Below are 18,547 nucleotides of genomic sequence, written 5' to 3' on the forward strand. Positions count from 1 at the left end.
AAGGAATGAAAGTGGAGAAAGACTAATTGAGTTCTGTAACAAGTTTCAGCTAGTAATAGCGAATACCCTGTTCAAAAATCACAAGAGGAGGAGGTATACTTGGAAAAGGCCGGGATATACGGGAAGATTTCAATTAGATTACATCATGGTCAGACAGAGGTTCTGAAATCAGATACTGGATTGTAAGGCGTACCCAGGAGCAGATATAGACTCAGATCAAAATATAGTAGTGATGGAGAGTAGGCTGAAGTTCAAGACATTAGTCAAGAAGAATCAATACGCTAAGAAGTGGGATACGGAAGTTCTAAGGAATGACGAGATACGTTTGAAGTTCTCTAACGCTATAGATACAGCAATAAGGAATATCGCAGTAGGCAACAGAGTTGAAAAGGAATGGACGGCTCTAAAAAGGGCCATCACAGAAGTTGGGAAGGAAAACATAGGTACAAAGAAGGTAGCTGCGAAGAAACCATGAGTAACAGAAGAAATACTTCAGTTGATTGATGAAAGGAGGAAGTACAAACATGTTCCCGGAAAATAAGGAACACAGAAATACAAGTTGCTGAGGAACGAAGTAAATAGGAAGTGCAGGGAAGCTAAGACGAAATGGCTGCAGGAAAAATGTGAAGACATCGAAAAAGATATGATTGTCGGAAGGACAGACTCAGCATACAGGAAAGTCAAAACACACTTTGGTGACATTAAAAGCAACGATGGTAACATTAAGAGTGCAACGGGAATTCCACTGTTAAATGCAGAGGAGAGAGCAGATAGGTGGAAAGAATACATCGAAAGCCTTTATGAGGGTGAAGATTTGTCTGATGTGATAGAAGAAGAAACAGGAGTCGATTTAGAAGAGATAGAGTATCCAGTATTAGAATCGGAATTTACGAGAGCTTTGGAGGACTTACGGTCAAATAAGGCTGAAGGGATAGATAACATTCCATCAGAATTTCTAAAATCATTAGGGAAAGTGGCAACAAAACGACTATTCACGTTGGTGTGTAGAATATATGAGTCTGGCGACATACCATCTGACTTTCGGAAAAGCATCATCCACACAATTCCGAAGACGGCAAGAGCTGACAAGTGCGAGAATTATCGCACAATCAGCTTGACAGCTCATGCATCGAAGCTGCTTACAAGAATAATATACAGAAGAATGGAAAAGAAAATTGAGAATCCGCTAGGTGACGATCAGTTTGGCTTTAGGAAAAGTAAAGGCACGAGAGAGGCAATTCTGACGTTACGGCTAATAATGGAAGCAAGGCTAAAGAAAAATCAAGACACGTTCATAGGATTTGTCGACCTGGAAAAAGCGTTCGACAATATAAAATGGTGCAAGCTGTTCAAGATTCTGAAAAAAGTTGGGGTAAGCTATAGGGAGAGACGGGTCATATACACTATGTACAGCAACCAAGAGGGAATAATAAGAGTGGGCGATCAAGAACGAAGTGCTCGTATTAAGAAGGGAGTAAGACAAGGCTCTAGCCTTTCGCCCCTACTCTTCAATCTGTACATCGAGGAAGCAATGATGGAAATAAAAGAAAGGTTCAGGAGTGGAATTAAAATACAAGGTGAAAGGATATCAATGATACGATTCGCTGATGACATTGCTATCCTGAGTGAAAGTGATGAAGTGTTAAATGATCTGCTGAACGGAATGGTCTAATGAGTACACAGTATGGTTTGAGAGTAAATCGGAGAAAGACGAAGGTAATGAAAAGTAGTAGAAATGAGAACAGCGAGAAACTTAACATCTGGATTGATGGTCACGAAGTCAATGAAGTTAAGGAATTCTGCTACCTAGGCAGTAAAATAACCAATAACGGACGGAGCAAGGAGGACATCAAAAGCAGACTCGCTAAGGCAAAAAAGGCATTTCTAGCCAAGAGAAGTCTACTAATATCAAATACCGGCCTTAATTTGAGGAAGAAATTTCTGAGGATGTACGTCTGGAGTAAAGCATTGTATGGTAGTGAAGCATTGACTGTGGGGAAACCGGAACAGAAGAGAATAGAAGCATTTCAGATGTGGTGCTATAGACGAATGTTGAAAATTAGGTGCGCTGATAAGGTAAGGAATGAGGAGGTTCTACGCAGAATCGGAGAGGAAAGGAATATGTGGGAAACACTGATAAGGAGAAGGGTCAGGATGATAGGACATCTGCTAAGACATGAGGGAATGACTTCCATGGTACTAGAGAGAGCTGTAGAGGGCAAAAACTGTAGAGGAAGACAGAGATTGGAATACGTCAAGCAAATAATTGAGGACGTAGGTTGCAAGTGCTACTCTGAGATGAAGGGGTTAGCACAGGAAAGGAATTCGTGGCGTGCCGCATCAAACCAGTCAGTAGACTGATGACAAAAAAAAAAAAAATGATAGCCGTTAACGATGAAACACAGTGGGCGATTATGAGTCGGTATTAAAGGCATCTGTTTTTATATTTGTCTTTATGTAACGCTATAATTAAAAAAAACGCTGTTAAGGATTTCTGTAAGATGTTCACCAAACTGACGAAACATGTGAGTCAAAAACTGATTTCGAGTCTATAAACTGATAATGAAATGATATATTACTGATGGTTACCATGTTGTTGTTGTTTTGATCTTCAGTCCAGGGACTGGTTTGGTGCAGCTGTCCATGCTACTCTATCCTGTGCAAGCTTCTTCATCTCCCAGTACTTACTGTAACCTACATCCCTCTGAATCTGCTTACGATTTTTACCCTCCAAGCTGCCCTCCAATACTTAATTGGTGATCCCATGATGCCTCAGAACATGTCCTACCGACCGATTCCTTTTTCTAGTCAAGTGGTGCCACAAATTTCCCTTCTTCCTAATAACACTCAATATCTCTCATTATTTATGTGATCTACCCCTCTAATCTTCATCATTTTTCTGTAGCACCACAATTAGAAAGCTCTATTCTCTTCTTGTCCCAACTATTTGTCGTCTACGTTTCAGTTCCATAGATGGCTACACTCCATACAAATACTGTCAGAAACGACTTCCTGACACTGAAATCTATACTCTATATTAACAAATATCTCTTCTTCAGAAACGCTTTCCTTGCCATTGCCAGTCTCCATATTATATCCTCTCTGCAGTTATCTTGCTCCCCAAATGGCAAAACTCATCTACTACTTTAAGAGTCTCGTTTCCTAATCTAATTGCCTCAGCATCACCCAACTTATTCGGCTACATTCCATTATCCTTGCTTTTGTTGATGTTCATTTTATATCCTCCTTTGAGGACACTGTCCATTCCGTTCACTGCTCTTCTAGGTCCTTTGCCATCTCTGACAGAATCATAATGTCATCGGTGAACCTCGAAGTTTTTGTATCTTCTCCAAGGATTTCAATTCCTACTCCAAATTATTCTTTGGTTTACATTACTGCTTGGTCAATAGACAGATTTAATGACATCGGGTGTAGGCTACAACCCCTTGCCACTCCCATCCCAACTAATGCTTCCTTTTCATGCCCTTCGACTATTATAACTGACATCTGGTTTCCGCACAAACTGTAAATAGCATTTCGGTCTCTGTATTTTACCCCTGCCACCTTTAGAATTTGAAAGAGTGTATGCCAGTCAACATAGTCAAAAGCTTTCTCTAAGTCTACAAATGCTAGATATGTAGGTTTGCCTTTCCTTTATATCTCTTCTAAGATAAGTCGTAGGGTCAGTATTGACTCACGTGTTCCAACGTTTCTGCGGAATCCAACCTCATCTTCCGCGAGGTCGGTTTCTTCCAGTTTTTCATTTGTCTGTAAAGAATTCGAGATAGTATTTTGCAGCCATGAATATTAAACATCTGTCAACACCATCTTTCTTTCGAATTGGAATTACTATATTCTTCTCTACGTCTGAAGGTATTTCTCCGGTCTCATACATCTTGCTCATCAGATGGTAGAGTTTTGTCAGGGCAGGCATTCTCAAGGCCGTCAGTAGTTCTAATGGAATGTTGTCTACTCCTGGGGCCTTGTTTCGACTCAGGTCTTTCAGTGCTCTGTCAAACTCTTCACGCAGTATCACATCTCCAGTTTCACCTTCATCTACGTTCTATGCCATTTCCATAATATTGTCCTCATGTACATCGTCCTTGTATAGACCCTTCATATTCCCCTTCCTTCTTTCTACTTTCTCTTCTTTGCTTAGAACTAGGTGAAATCTGAGCTCTTCATATCCATACAAGTGCTTCTCGTTTCTCCAAAGGTCTCTTTAATTTTCCTGTAGGCAGTATCTCTCTTACGCCAAGTGAGATACGCCTCTACATCCTTACATCTGTCCTCCAGCCATCCGTGCTTAGCCATTTTGCTCTTCCTGTCGATATCATTTTGAAACTTTGCATTACTTTTTTCCTGCTTCATTTACTTCATTTTTATATTTTCTCCTTCCACCAATTAAATTTAATATATCTTTTGTTATCCAATGATTTTTACTAGCCCTCGTCATTTTACCTATTTGATCCTCCACTCCCTTCACTATTTCATCCCTCAAAGCTACCCATTCTTCTTCTGCTGTATTTCTTTCCCCCATTCCTGTCAATCGTTCCCTAATGGTCTGTCTGAAACTCTCTGCAACCTCTGGTTCTGTCAGTTTATCCCGGTCCCAGCGCCTTAAGTTCCCACCTTTTTGCAGTTTCTTCCGTTTAAACCTACAGTTCATAACCAATTGATTGTGGTCAGAGGCCACATCTGCCCCTGGAAATGTATTACAATTTAAAACCTGGTTTCTAAATCTCTGTCTTACCATTATATAATCTATTTGAAACCTTCCTGTATCTCCAGGTCTCTTCTATGTTTACAGCCTTCTATCATGAATCTGGAACTAAGTGTTAGCTATGATTAATTATGCTCCATGCAAAATTCTACCAGGCGTCTTCCAATTTCATTTCTCACCCTCATTGCATATTCACCTACTACGTTCCTTTCTTTTTTTTCCTACTATCGAAATCCAGTCACCCAAGACAATTAATTTTTCATCTCCCTTCACTATCTGAGTAATTTCTTTATCCGATCATACATTTCATCATTCTCTTCGTCATCTGCGGAGCTAGTTGTCTTATAAACTTGTACTACTGTGCCGGCCGTGGTGGCCGAGCGGTTGTAGGTGCTACAGTCTGGAACCGCGCGACCGCTACGGTCGCAGGTTCGAATCCTGCCTCGGACATGGATGTGTATGATGCTCTGAAGGTTTGTTAGGTTTAAGTAGTTCTACGTTCTAGGGGACTGATGACCACAACAGTTAAGTCCCATAGTGCTCAGAGGCATTTAAACCATTTTTACTATTGTGGGAGGCGTGGGCTTCATGTCTATCTTGGCTACAACAATCCATTCACTATGCTGTCTGTAGTAGCTTACCTACACTCCTATTTCTTTATTCATTATGAAACCTACTCCTGCATTACCACTATTTTATTTTGTATTTTGCACGCTGTATTTGTGCTGTTTTTGTGGTCTTCAGTCCTGAGACTGGTTCGATGCAGCTCTCCATGCTACTCTATCCTGTGCAAGCTTCTTCATCTCCGAGTAACTATTGCACCCTACATCCCTCTGAATCTGTTTAGTGTATTAATCTCTGGGTCTCCCTCTACGATTTATACCCATCACGCTGCCCTCCAATATAAATTCTTGATCACTTGATGCCTCAGAACATGTCATACCAAACGATTCCTTTTTCTGGTCAAGTTGTGACACAAATTCCTCTTCTCCCCAGTTCTATTCAATACCTCTTCATTAGTTACGTGATCTACCCATCTAATCTTCAGCATTCTTCTGTAGCACCACATTTCGAAAGCTTCTATTCTCTTCTTGTCTAGAGTATTTATCGTCAATGATTCACTTCCGTACGTGGCTACACACCATACGGATACTTCCGGAAAAGACTTCCTGGCTGAACCGTGAACTTACTTTCAAAATCTCTTCGTAAAGAATTTACCTTATTTACTAGCGATTCATCAAGAACATTAACACATTTAATCAAACTAGGTGAGCGTGGAAGTAGTTGCCAGGGAGTTATTGATGAAAATGTAATTACCTTTAACAAATCGGAATTTTATTCATAAAAGCCTTTTGAAAAACTGATTTAAAATTTATAAGCAGAAAAGCACTCTCGAAATAGGAAGTTACAATTTTATTTAGAGGCAGAAAGAACAACATTGACAGTATGAGCCTTCGGGCTGAGAAGCTCGCTGCTCCCTTTCAACACGGCCGTAGTCGCTACCGCACACAACAACCTCTGAAAGACTACACTGGTGCAAATCTGCAACACACCAGATAACTTTGAACTATAAATTTTGACAACTCACACAAACACATGGTCTATGTACCCTGTAAGAGGGATGGAAATGGTACAAATACTCATACTAAGAAATTATTTGCCACCGAAAGTGCAATTTGTTTTTAAAAGGACTCTTACGGTGGAAGGGTGGCAACTTTATAAAAATGACAATTTAAATAAAACCCATGAAATTCAGACTTACATAAAATGTACAACATGCTCTACATTACACATATACCACCTCGGAAGATAATAGGCAAGATAAAAACATATTTCAGGAATTCGACCTTCACACGTTAATTCTATAAATTCGTTAACACCGAATCCGACAAACATGACAGAAGCAGCTATTAACGTATGGCAGATTGACAGGGAGATTACTGAGCAACCCGAACTGCAGATTGCTCTAAACCTCCCTAACTCCACGAGGGAAAAACGGACCACCCAATTCACAAATAACCACCTTCCCGCGGGTGGGCAAACGGAAGGGAATGGTCGGACGACCCCAAAAGAAAGCGCCTGGTGACCTCACCAAGAAAACAAGTAGAATTTAACAAGTAAATCAAACAACATATCTCCAATCACTTAACTTCTAATAAACTGCGATTTCTGTCAAAGTCCTGGCACAGCACCCCGAACGCTCTCCCGAACCGTCCGCTGCCAGCCGCTTCAACGGACGCAGGAAGGCGCGCCGATCTCCCGTCTCACGGCGTTGCAGCTCGCCCCGGCCAGCCCGCTGTCGTGTTTTCACTCCTGTTGCTCTCGTGTCAACCGCGAAGCCACTACCCCTTTCTATTCGGCGCGGCCCACAGGACTCATGTGGGGACTTCATATGTGCCAACGCTCAAGGCGGACTAGTCATCTTGTGTCTCAGTGCGCGACCGTCCAACCGATCGATCCAACCGCCAATGACCGTTGCCCGAGCAACTCGAGCAGAATGTTGGCCTAACGTGCAGACTCGGATGCAGGGACTCAGCCCCGACCGGGCGACCACTGACTGAGTTCTGTTACTGTCGGAGTCGCAAGACTCTCATTTTATGGCTTCAAGTTTGATCCAAACGACAGACATACTCGCTCTCCGACGACAGGCAGACACTAACTGCCGCACAAATGCGAACGAGAAACAGACCAGCAACCGGTGACGCGAGACTGACCTAGCCTCACCCCGACTGACTAACTCCGAGCTGATAGCGCCCCTTAAATGCACGTGAACAGACAACCTTTCCGCTTTCCCACCAGAGGGAGACACCAAAGCTGCGATTGCTACAGCGGCGCCACCGCCAGAAACGGAGGGCGACTGCTTCACACAACGCGCTGCGGCGCGCTCTTCAAAACAAAATTTTTTTTACCATTGCTCACTGGCACATAAATCTGTACTCGATGTCAGCAAATTTCTCTTCGTCACAAACACTTTCCTTGCCATAGATAGTCTACGTTTTACATCCTTTCTACTTCGACCATCATCAGTTATTTTGCTCCCCAAATAGCAAAACTCATCTACTACTATAAGTGTCTCATTTCCTAATCTGAGTTGCTCAGCATCACCTGATTTGATTCGACTACGTTCCCTCATCCTCGTTTTACGTTTTTTGATGTTCATCTTATATCCTCCTTTCAATATGTTTCAGGTATGGCCTTGGTAACAAAGGTAAATATAGAGTGTGCCAGGGCTTCAGGGTAATGCAGGTTCTTCAAATCTCAGTTCTTTTGAAATTTTGCGGTGTGGTTTACATGTTACAACAGTCAAACCTAGTAAGGTTTTATATCCACTTTCGCAAATTCCAATTACCACGTTCCTACGGGCTAGAATTAACTAACCGATAAACTGTTAACTGTCGTCAAACAATTAATTGCGGTCAAACTTTTAATTGGCGACCTGCCTATCGGATAGCGCGATAATGTGGTCTACCGTTGCTCGTTGTCAGTTTATGGGAAACCATGCACTTCCGAAACACGTACCTGTAATAAACTGCAGTCAATTATCTTTGCAGCATTTAATAATGAGACCTACGTATATGGAAACAAATGATGCGAAATACAGTATGTAGTTTATCTGTCTGTTCATTACTCGGAATAATCGCCGACCACGTACCGCGAAGTACGATAAATTGGAGAGTGGTCCCTGATAATTGCATGTCCAAATTCATGGAAGCTCAAAGATAAAGTTTCTAAAACTGAGCTAACACATCAAAAATTAATATAATAGCCCAACCCGACCAAATTTGTAGCTGGAACTCGCCCTTAATAAAGCTCATTTATTCGTGAGAATAATAAAAATTTTGCCCTGCCGAATTCGTAGCTGGAATTCCCCCTTAATCAAAGCTCACTTAATCGTGAGAATAATAGAAATTTTGCTTTAGGTAAATACACTGTGCTATACTACTCACTGAAGTCGTTTAAGAATCAAAATAAGCTTAACAAAAACTTATAAGTCTCGATGATCTTCTCCACACACTACTAAACATTTATGTACTCAAAATTTTCCAGTTTCCTATCCACTTAAGAGTTGGATTATCAGCATTTTGAGTTTTTCTAAGTGCCGAAACAGTAAATATTCTAATGTTATAGTAATTGAGTAAACACTGTCCAAAATTATGATAAAATGTGGATACGAGCTGCCATGTGCAACGTATTTGCAAAATCAGTCTCATAAAATGTGTCCAACAGTCAGGAAGCTACGAATGTCTCTTAGATTGTACCACTGGCAGCTCTTTGCCTGCAAAGGTAGGAATCCACACTGAAGTGCCGATCGTGCAGACGACATTCAATTATTCGTCCTTACCGCTTGTTTCTTTTAGGGTTTCATACAAGATACGTCAAATTACGCTTATGATGCATTTTTTTGGAGAACTGAAAGTTACCTGGTACCTTTTAAACCATGTCAATTATAAAGGTACACGTACAACTGCTTTTAATGTTTAATGGTTCATGTCACATGTAAATTTCTCGCCAAAGTTAACTGGTATTACTCATTCTTGTCGAACATATAAAGCTAATGCTATCGAAACTAGTGGCCATATCTCCCAAATTCAAATTTTCCCTTTTGTTCGCAAATTTTCTGAGGGCTATTACAAACTAGATTATAGTTAACCACTTTCAATTTGAATTGAGCAAAATGAGTGTTTTATTCTGACTTTAGGTGTTGATTTTGTGCCAAGATTATGGATCTTTAGTGCTGATGATCACTTATTACAATCGAAGCCTCTAATTGTAGTATATCTAACAAAATGCGGGTAAAACATTTTCGAATTTCAAATGAGCGAATGCTTCAATTTGAAAATGTCGAATTTCATATTTTAAATTTTCATTAACGATCGAGAAGTGTATATTTGCAAAAAATTAAATTTGGTTTACGAAGAAAAATCTTCAATCTCACGAATCAAATTGTAGAAAGAAAAATGTACGAATGTTGAGAACAAATTTTCTATTGCCTCTTCAGAAGTTGACTTTACTTCCACCGTTTGTACTGTGTTATGTACTAATGTTTCACAGATAATGATAATTCGTTCATTTCAGAACTACATTCACGTAGTGTTATCACTTTGAACACCAAAATATCCCACATCGTTAATGGATGTATTATTCCTTTCAAAATAAACGTTGTGGTAAAATGGACGTTTTCACTGTACTTAACGTAGCCATACATTTCACTTCGGGATGCAGCAACAAGAGCACAGGATGTAAATAATTCTCCAGCTCTAGTGTGGCAGTGCACGTTTCCATTCCACAGTGCCCAGAAGCGAACTGGCTTGGAAGGCCTTTGTGGTGAATGGTACACCAGGATCTCGTGGATGACTTCGGTTTTGTTGCGTTAGTAGTCACGGTGAAACGACACCAGCCGCTGGAAGCTACATAGTGGTAGTAGAACGCCCACCGTTGGCCACTCACTGACAATGTTGGCTGATGCAGATATAGCAAGAATTTGCAGGAAATAACTGTGGAGCACCTCTGTGAGATCTTTTGTGCTCAAAGGCATGCATAAATTGAAACCTGGCCATAAGATTTCCTTATTTGTTACTTGAAAGTTTATTTCGAACTCACCGATTTCTGTTGGAACTGTGGACTGAGTGGGAACGAAATTCCATCGTCAGCACAAAAATTCGAGACAAAGATACGTTAAAATTTGCCTCATTATTGGTTACTATAATCGCCGAGCCCTGGTTGGTAGGTTCTTCACTTCTTGTCAATATACTGATACCATTAGAGTAACTAGACAGATCTAACACCGTCAGCCACACTGTCTGAAGAATCGGAAAGGGGCTGCGTGTGAACCAGTGAGCGTCCAGATCGTTTTCACAGTATTGCACGGCATGTTCGTTTTCGGAATTGATAGTGGACCAACAGGAGTTGTGTTAGATGTTATCTCTGTTGCAACATTCCCTAACAGTCCCCTGTGCAGGAACGCAAGGACTTGGACATGTAGTGCACCATAGCTGTTCACGCTCATTGCTTTCCGTATGTTGCGATATGAACCATGAATCACGGAAAGGCGGTGGCATTTATTGAAGAACCAGCTGCAGAGATCTTTGTAGAAAGACATTCGACCTATCTGTGTCCAATGTAGTACTGACTGTTGAAAGGATGAAGCAAGGGAGGAAGGAAGGAACATTAGGATTTAACGTCCTGTCGACATGGATGTTATCAGACACCTAGAGAAGGGAATCGGCAGTGCCCATTTGTCTGGAACGTTTTAGGGAGATCACGGAAAACCTAAATACGGATGCCGCACGCAGATTTGAACAGACATTCTCTTGAACGCTAGTCCAGTGTGTTAACCACTGTGCAACGTCGCTTGGTCCAAATGCTGATTTCATCGTTTGTGGCCTAGGGGATGCGACTGGAAAAGTCTTTACGGTTTCCTGTAGGACCTCATCGGGTCTGAAAGATTGTCGCTCGTATGACCACGAAACAAAACTTGTCACTTCAGGATGATTGGTATAGGGCAAAATTAATTGTTCCTATATGACAATACGTGGGCAGAATTTCATGCTTAGTTACAACAATAGCAGAGGCATGGGTGCATGGAAGGAATCGAAGACTCGCGTTTTGAAGTGCTGCGAAGGGGTTACTGGTGTGGTGAATCTGAAGCTCCAAAGACATAATGCAAGTATTTGTTTAAAAATAGTTGAAATTTGCTAAATTCGTAGCTCGTCAGGCTGCTAGAGAGACGTGCACCCCTGCCGTAGTTGTAGCCGACAGCACACGTAGAACATGAGTTGTGAACAAAAGTCACACAAAAGGGAATAAACAGTGTGATTGATTTGCTCTAGGAATCACTGATATTGTTGTTCCTTGCAGACAGAACTCAACACGTCGCTTTCAGCGAAACAAAATCGACAGATGTAATGATAATTTCCGCAGTACCCGAAGGAAGTGTGATAAGACCGTCTTAAATAGTTTCCGACGCTGTAGAAGGCCTCGGAAACTATGTAAGACTGTTCGCAGATGACACAGTTGGGTATAAAAAAGTAGCAACGCCAGAAGACAGTAGCGATTTGCAGAATAAGGGACTGCGGAGAACTGATGAATGGTGTTGGTCCTGGCAGTTGAACGTAAATAAATGTAACATATTGGGCATACGTACAGAAATATATCTGCTACTGTACAGCTACAGTATTGATGAGAAACTACTGGAAACTGTAACTACAGCAAAGTATCCAGGAGTAACTTTCTTCAGCGACCACAAAAAACAAATGGTAGCAAAAGCAATTGCCCGACTGAGTTTCATTGGAAGAATCTTAAGGAAATGTAATTCATCCACGAAGGAACTGGCTTACAAAACTCTTGTTCCACTGGTCCTTGAGTATTTTTCAACAATACTTGCCAGGTAGGACTGACAGAAGAGATAGAGAGGATACGACGAAGAGCGGCGCGTTTGGTCAAGGGTTCGTATGGACGGCAGGAGAGCCTTACGCAGATGCTCAATAAACTCTAATGCCAGAGGTTTTGTGCATCAAATAGTGGTGTAATATTGAAACTTCGAGTGAATACTGTCCGGTAAGAGCCTTCCTCCCACATACGTCTCACGAAATGACCACGACGAGAAAATAAAGTAGAGGCTTACCGGTAATCATTCTTCCTACACGCCATTCGCGAGTGATACAGGAAAGTGGGAGTCAGTTATTATTATCAGAAGTACTATCCGCCTCACATAGTTAGGTATTTTGCGAAGTATGATGAAATTCAGAAATGGCAGAGATGCCAGCGAAGTAGAAAGATGATGGTCTGTTACGGTACAGATTAGTCAAAAGGGTAATTTATGTAAGCTTTGTGGGTCTATCTTGGTGCAAACACAAGGAAACTGTCCAATTCCACATATCGAGACCGATCTTGAATTTTTTTGTATAGGAAGAACAAAAAGAAAACCAGTGTCACAAATTTATCCGCAAAGACATGATGCAAGTATTTTTTTTAAATAATTGAAATTTGCCTAATTCGTAGCTTGTCAGGCTGCTAGAGTCATGTACACCTTCGCCGTAGTTGTAGCAGAGACAACATGTAGAATATGGCGGCTACATGCCCTCTGTTGCAGGCACACAGCCAAAAGATAACACAGCACAACGCGATCGTGATTTCTAAGTTTAAGTTTAATTCTCGTTGATGGTTTCTCTGACACAGTTGGTCACGGTTAATATTCGCTCGAATATGGATCTCATTTAATGTCCGTAATAATTAGCCGTTGCCTTTGCAGTATCGCTGAGTGTTAGCGATGGAGATAAAACTGAATTAATTTTCTTTGCGGTTTCTTGGCATATTCTTGCTAATAACATCTCTCCTTATCCACGTTTCAGAGTTTCACAGTAATGTGAAAGCTACTTAATGTATTGACCCTTGCAAAGATAAAATACGAATAATGTGGTAGTCAATAGAAATCACCTACTTATTCTGAAGACCCATGGTACGTATGTGTTACTTTCAGTTAATTTCTTGAACATTCATTGCAATGGTATCAACATTTCGTCAGAATTGTGGTTCAGACGATGATTATTATGCTAATTAAAGTCCAGAGCAAAAATAGACTATTTTCCAAGCCCGCGGAAAATATGTACAGTAATAGGTTTCAGTGACAAAGAAAGGTGTGCAGTTTTTTGGGTTAAACGCAGGAGGAAATAAATCCGTATACTTGGTCAGTGTGTAAAGCCAGTTTAGTTTCGTAAAATCTGAACGTGAACTGTATAAATGAAAAAAAGATTTACAAAAAGTGCAAAATATATACCAAAATGAAAATTGCAAAAGTGTGAAAGAAAAACTTACCGAATAATTTACAATTGCTCATGAGACTCAGTGCACTGTTACTGAGAGAGGTCTACGAGAATGGGCAATCTTAATTACAAGTGGGATAAACATTACCGATTTACAGGCATCTTTGCTTGATTAAACAGTTGCAGGAAATTATACGGAGAAGGAGGTCGCAAAATTAGAAGTTTGTCTCCAGTAATCGTGTAGAGGAGGTGTTATTATTAGGTAATACCAAAGAGAAATTCGTAGCTGACGTAGAGACGAAGCGCCTTGTCATCGCATAAAAGATACATATGAAGTCGATTAGTCAGGTTTCGTGCCACCCGTAATTTATCATCTCGTGCGCTTTTGTAGTTGTTGAAAGCTATGACACAGTTGTATACAACTACCCCCTTAATAAGTACCAGTGGATTAGTGTAACTGCAACTGTATCTCCGTCTCCAGGAACGCCAAGTCAATTTAGGACGATTCTTTTTTTAAATAGAGTTGTTTCCTTGTCAAATCTGGAAAACTGAGAGAGAATAATTTTCAGTGTTACATAAGAGACGTCTTCTCGTCATTTGGATAGAATAATTCATTGTTTTCGTTGGAATCTTGGCCTGAACGTAACAACACCTCTTCCTTTAGGAGGATGACGAAGAGACTGTTAATATAATTCGCGTTTCATCTGGAACTAATAGTGTTATTCAGCCCCTCGTTAAAAAAAATTTCCAACAGTGTAAAACATTTTTCAGATAGTTATCGGACACTATAATTTCAGAAATCCCTTTGGCTTTTCACGTTAATCAACGGAACAATATTGTTGAACTTCATCTCTGTATTGTCAGTTTGCATCACTACATTTTACCAATTTTATCAGGCGTGACTGGTACGCAGCACAGTATGCAGAACAACGCCACGACCATTTCTTATTCAATTCCAGTTCTGTCTAAATAAGAATGTGAAGTCCCTGAACTCATTAATACTTCTTTTATCAGGAGTGCCTGCTGTGAGGAAAATGTCTGTTTCCGTTATCCTAGAGACACTTAACATTTTTGTGGCGACTACAGGGAATAAACAAGGAGCCGTATCATTGTTAGTAAAATGTACATTTTCCAAAAGTTGGCATTAGAACTGTGCAACAGGAATTGTTCCAAAATATTAAATGTCGACAAATTAAAGTTCTGGTAATGTAAACAAATTAAAGTCCTGATTGATGGAAATACATTAGCTTGATTTTCTTTCCTTTGCTAGTCACTTGAGTAACAATTAGATCTGCAACAGTATATCTGTCCGTATGAACTGCAGGTTATTCAAAAAATTAATAAAGTGAGACATTTTTGGCACGGTTTAAGTGCTTAAAATAAATGGACTTCACGCTTTGCGGCGCTACGTCCTCTTGTCACGGCTACGCCTGCTTACTCACTGATTTGAGCGCTAGGCAAGATTAGTAAGTTTACCATTTAAAAAAAAAAATACTTGCATTGCGCCGTAGCTGCTAAAAGACTGACAGTGTAATTCCCATAGTGCTTTCTACCCTCACGAAAAATGTCAGGGTAGGTTTCGAAATGAAGGATTGGGCCGTACCTTTTTACTTCATTTGTTATTCGACAATTCTTTTTACTTCATTTGTTATTCCACAATTCTTTTTAATTAAATTAACAACAGAATTAACTTTCCCACATCAAATCTTTTTTATTCTTTCACTTTTTCTTCTGGATTGGAATACCGCAAACATGTAATTGACGGGGTAGGTTGCTAGTCCTACTCTAAGATAAAGAGGTTGACACAAGAGAAGGATTTGTGATGGGACGTATCAAACCAGAAAACTGATCACTCTGAGAGCCTTCCTAGTAGGTTCTGTTGTCACTGACCTATTACCTATTATCCAAAAAGTACCATATAGCGTACGTACCACTACACTAATAACCTGTGATGTTTTCCATTACAGAACGTTATGTGTTGGCATCGTTTTAGTAGGTAACCATTTCGAAAGCATCATGTCTGCAAGTAATAGCGTGGTTAATCAGTCATTTCTAATCGTATGGAAAACTGTTAGCCAAATGATTCTGTCTGCTGGTCGCCTTTCCCTTACTGTGAAGGCCACTGAAAAGCATAGCGGTTCTTCAGTTTCATCCGGTGTATCTGTTGATCGAACAGTCCAAAAGTGTATTGCCGGACTTTAAACGAGTACAATACTTCGGCGCTCGGACATGTTGCCGTCGTCTGGAGCGCTAATGAACTGATCTCAAGAGAGCCAGGGGTTCACTTATATCCACCTACTTCCATAAGCCGAGCGTGCGTGTCGGTGACCACGGAAACGATCGTGTCGGCGTTGCTCATAGCCTAGGTGTAATTACACCGTCTTCCTCGACCGCCGAATGGTTGTGATTGCTGAGTGTCTTCTTAATTAGACCCAATCTGCTTCGGGCGACGATTTGTTGAGATACATTAGTCGAGTGTGCCGCTGGTGTTCTCGGCATCGATCTTAGATGGTGAGAAGTGTTTGTTTAATTCTGGCCTCAATGGCACGGAGTCTTCTACAATACGGCCGTCCTCAACATGAGGTCGTCTTTAATGCTCCCCAGTAACGCGCATGTTTTATGTGGTAGGCAAAAGTCAGTGTTTACTAGGTGCTTTTTTCAGTTTTCCGATAGTGAGGTGGTACAAAGGCAGTGCCAACCACTTGTTTGGTCTCCACCGATTGTGCTGTAACGGCGTGGGGGACAACCTGCCATTCTGAGAAAACGTTTCTTCGGAACAAAGGTGTGAAGTATTTCAGTTCCTGGTCTAGACTCTCTGCATATGAGATAGTTTAAATCCTGGGTACTAGTGTTTTTAGTACCCCATTCCTCTGCGCAGAATGGCGGCATCTGTCTGGGTGCAAATACAGTTCATGTATGTTTTCTTCCGATTCACATCGTGACACAGGGTGCTTCTGCTCTCCTCTTGATCATGACGTGCAGGAATTGTAGTTTTCCTTCCTCTTCGTTCTCGATAGTGAATTTGATGTCGGGATGTAGGGAGATCAGATGTGCAAGGAAGTCAAGGAATTTTTGCTTTACATGGGGCCAGCTGACGAATGTGTCGTCTGCATAACGGAAAAAGTAGGGCTTAGCATTTCTGTCAGGTGTTTTGTCAGCGATAAAGGAGTCCTCATGTTGCTGACAATGGGACATAAAGGCATCTTATTTTTCTGGACCTACCGATTTTTTTAGGCAACAATCTGTGGGTACTTTCTCAAGTCCCGAACACCCCTCCCTCTTTCCCTGCTGCTAAAGGTTTACTTCTGAAGCTTATTTTCCGTCACAGCGCGACAAGTTTCTCGACTTACTTCTGCAGCTGCTTCAGTCGGTTGTCGCGCTGCAACCTGTTCAGCCGCGCTGATGACGACCGCGGCCAGTGTGACCATAGTAGTGCCAGTAAGGGTCAAACCCCTCTCCAGAACTGTAATCGCATTTTTACTCAGCTACATGTTAGATTGATGGCGGTCTTGCGTGGGGTCACCAGTGAGGGTCTGCTAAAGGGACGTACATTTTTTGATGTTTTGAACTGAACCCTTCCTATCTGCGGGATCGGCTGCTACCCACATATCGTCATCAATTGAGTCCTAGATCCACGAATTAATATGATTTACCAGTAGCAAAATCAATATTCTTAGAATGGTTCCCGGCAGTAAGGCTGCAGCGGATAAAATGTACCCACTCAGGCACCAAGAGAAAGGAGGCACACTTCTTGATTCTCTTGGCTGTCGCTGAATCGATGTGATGCGTCACTTAAGTAAAATTCGGCACTTTATGTTCAGCTCGACATCTCATCAGAAATGCAAAAACTCTCAGCAAACGGTATCTTCGATGTCGCAGCTTGTCGAATTTCTTCATGCTACGATAAATCTCCATCCGTGCAAGCATGTGACATGATTCTTCAGTTTCTCCCAGCGTCTTTCTAGATCGAACAGTCCACGGCTGTACTGCCGGTTCATGCCGTCCAACAGTCACAATACTGTGCGCACTGGACCGTCTGTACACCCATGGCCTGTTCCATCACAGATAATTATTGCTTAGCAGGACACACAAATCCGACGCAGTTTTTCTGCAGACACGTATCAGTCAGAGAAGAGCTTAAAGTGTATAATGAGCGACGTCCATTACAAGAAACTGTTGTCTGCTTCGCCTACAGAAGGGGCAGGTACGTATCGGAGAGTTCGTTATTCGAGGACGATCCAAGGAAGATTATGATCTAATGTCACGACGATGACGAGTTCATTAGAGCTGGAGACATACCCAAATGGGGAATAATAAGGAAGGAAACCAGCCAAGTGCTTTTCAAACGATCCACATCAGCATTTACCTTAAGCGATTTAATTGAACGAAGTAAAATCTGTACCTGGTTGGAAGGTGGAAATTTTTAATACCCGACCCCTCGATCACGAATGCTTTTTCTTACGACTGTGCCACTTTGCTCGTCCACTGTTCGAGAGGTACTTGACAAGTACGCTTTGTATACGGGAAATAAAGTTTGTGCGTTAGTAGCTTAGTAAAATCCTTGACACAATCGAAGCTCATCATCTGTTCTTGTTTCGTATGACTGTCTGGTTTGTGGCCAATTTGTTCAGTGCCAAAGTATTTATCACTTTTTGGAGCCATATATTTATCATTTTTTGAGCTTCTTATCTGTCAAACTTCATGCCTGGTTTGCAGAGCGCAATGCGAATACAATGAGATTCGCGCAGAAATAACGAAGGATGTCATTTATTTTTAAAGTTATATGGTGAATTAAGTTGGGAAGTGAGACATTAAAAGGTGTTGATTAACTTTGTTGTTTGGGCAGCAAAATAACTGACCACTCTAGAAGGGAACACGTTATAAAGTATGGAATATAAACATAAAGAAATTCTTCTAGAACAGCATAAATTTGTTTACAACGAACATAAATTCTGGAGGCCTAGCGGTTCTAGGCGCTTCAGTCTGGAACCTCGCGACCACTAAGGTCGCAGGTTCGAATCCTGCCTCGGGTATGGGTGTGTGTGATGTCCTTAGGTTAGTT

The 18,547-nt window shown here is 41.2% G+C and overlaps 1 protein-coding gene across 1 annotated transcript in view; it reads left to right on the forward strand.

The window, feature by feature from the left end:
- The first annotated feature begins 7,913 nt into the window (after positions 1-7,913).
- LOC126335854 (hemicentin-2-like) overlaps positions 7,914-18,547 on the forward strand; it is a 546,546-nt gene continuing 535,912 nt past the window's right edge. The window contains exon 1 of the mRNA XM_049999325.1: positions 7,914-7,931. Coding sequence (XP_049855282.1) covers positions 7,914-7,931 — 18 coding nt within the window. The remainder of the gene's footprint in view (positions 7,932-18,547) is intronic.

Source organism: Schistocerca gregaria, chromosome 2, assembly GCF_023897955.1.
Source record: "Schistocerca gregaria isolate iqSchGreg1 chromosome 2, iqSchGreg1.2, whole genome shotgun sequence".
NCBI lineage: Eukaryota > Metazoa > Arthropoda > Insecta > Orthoptera > Acrididae > Schistocerca > Schistocerca gregaria.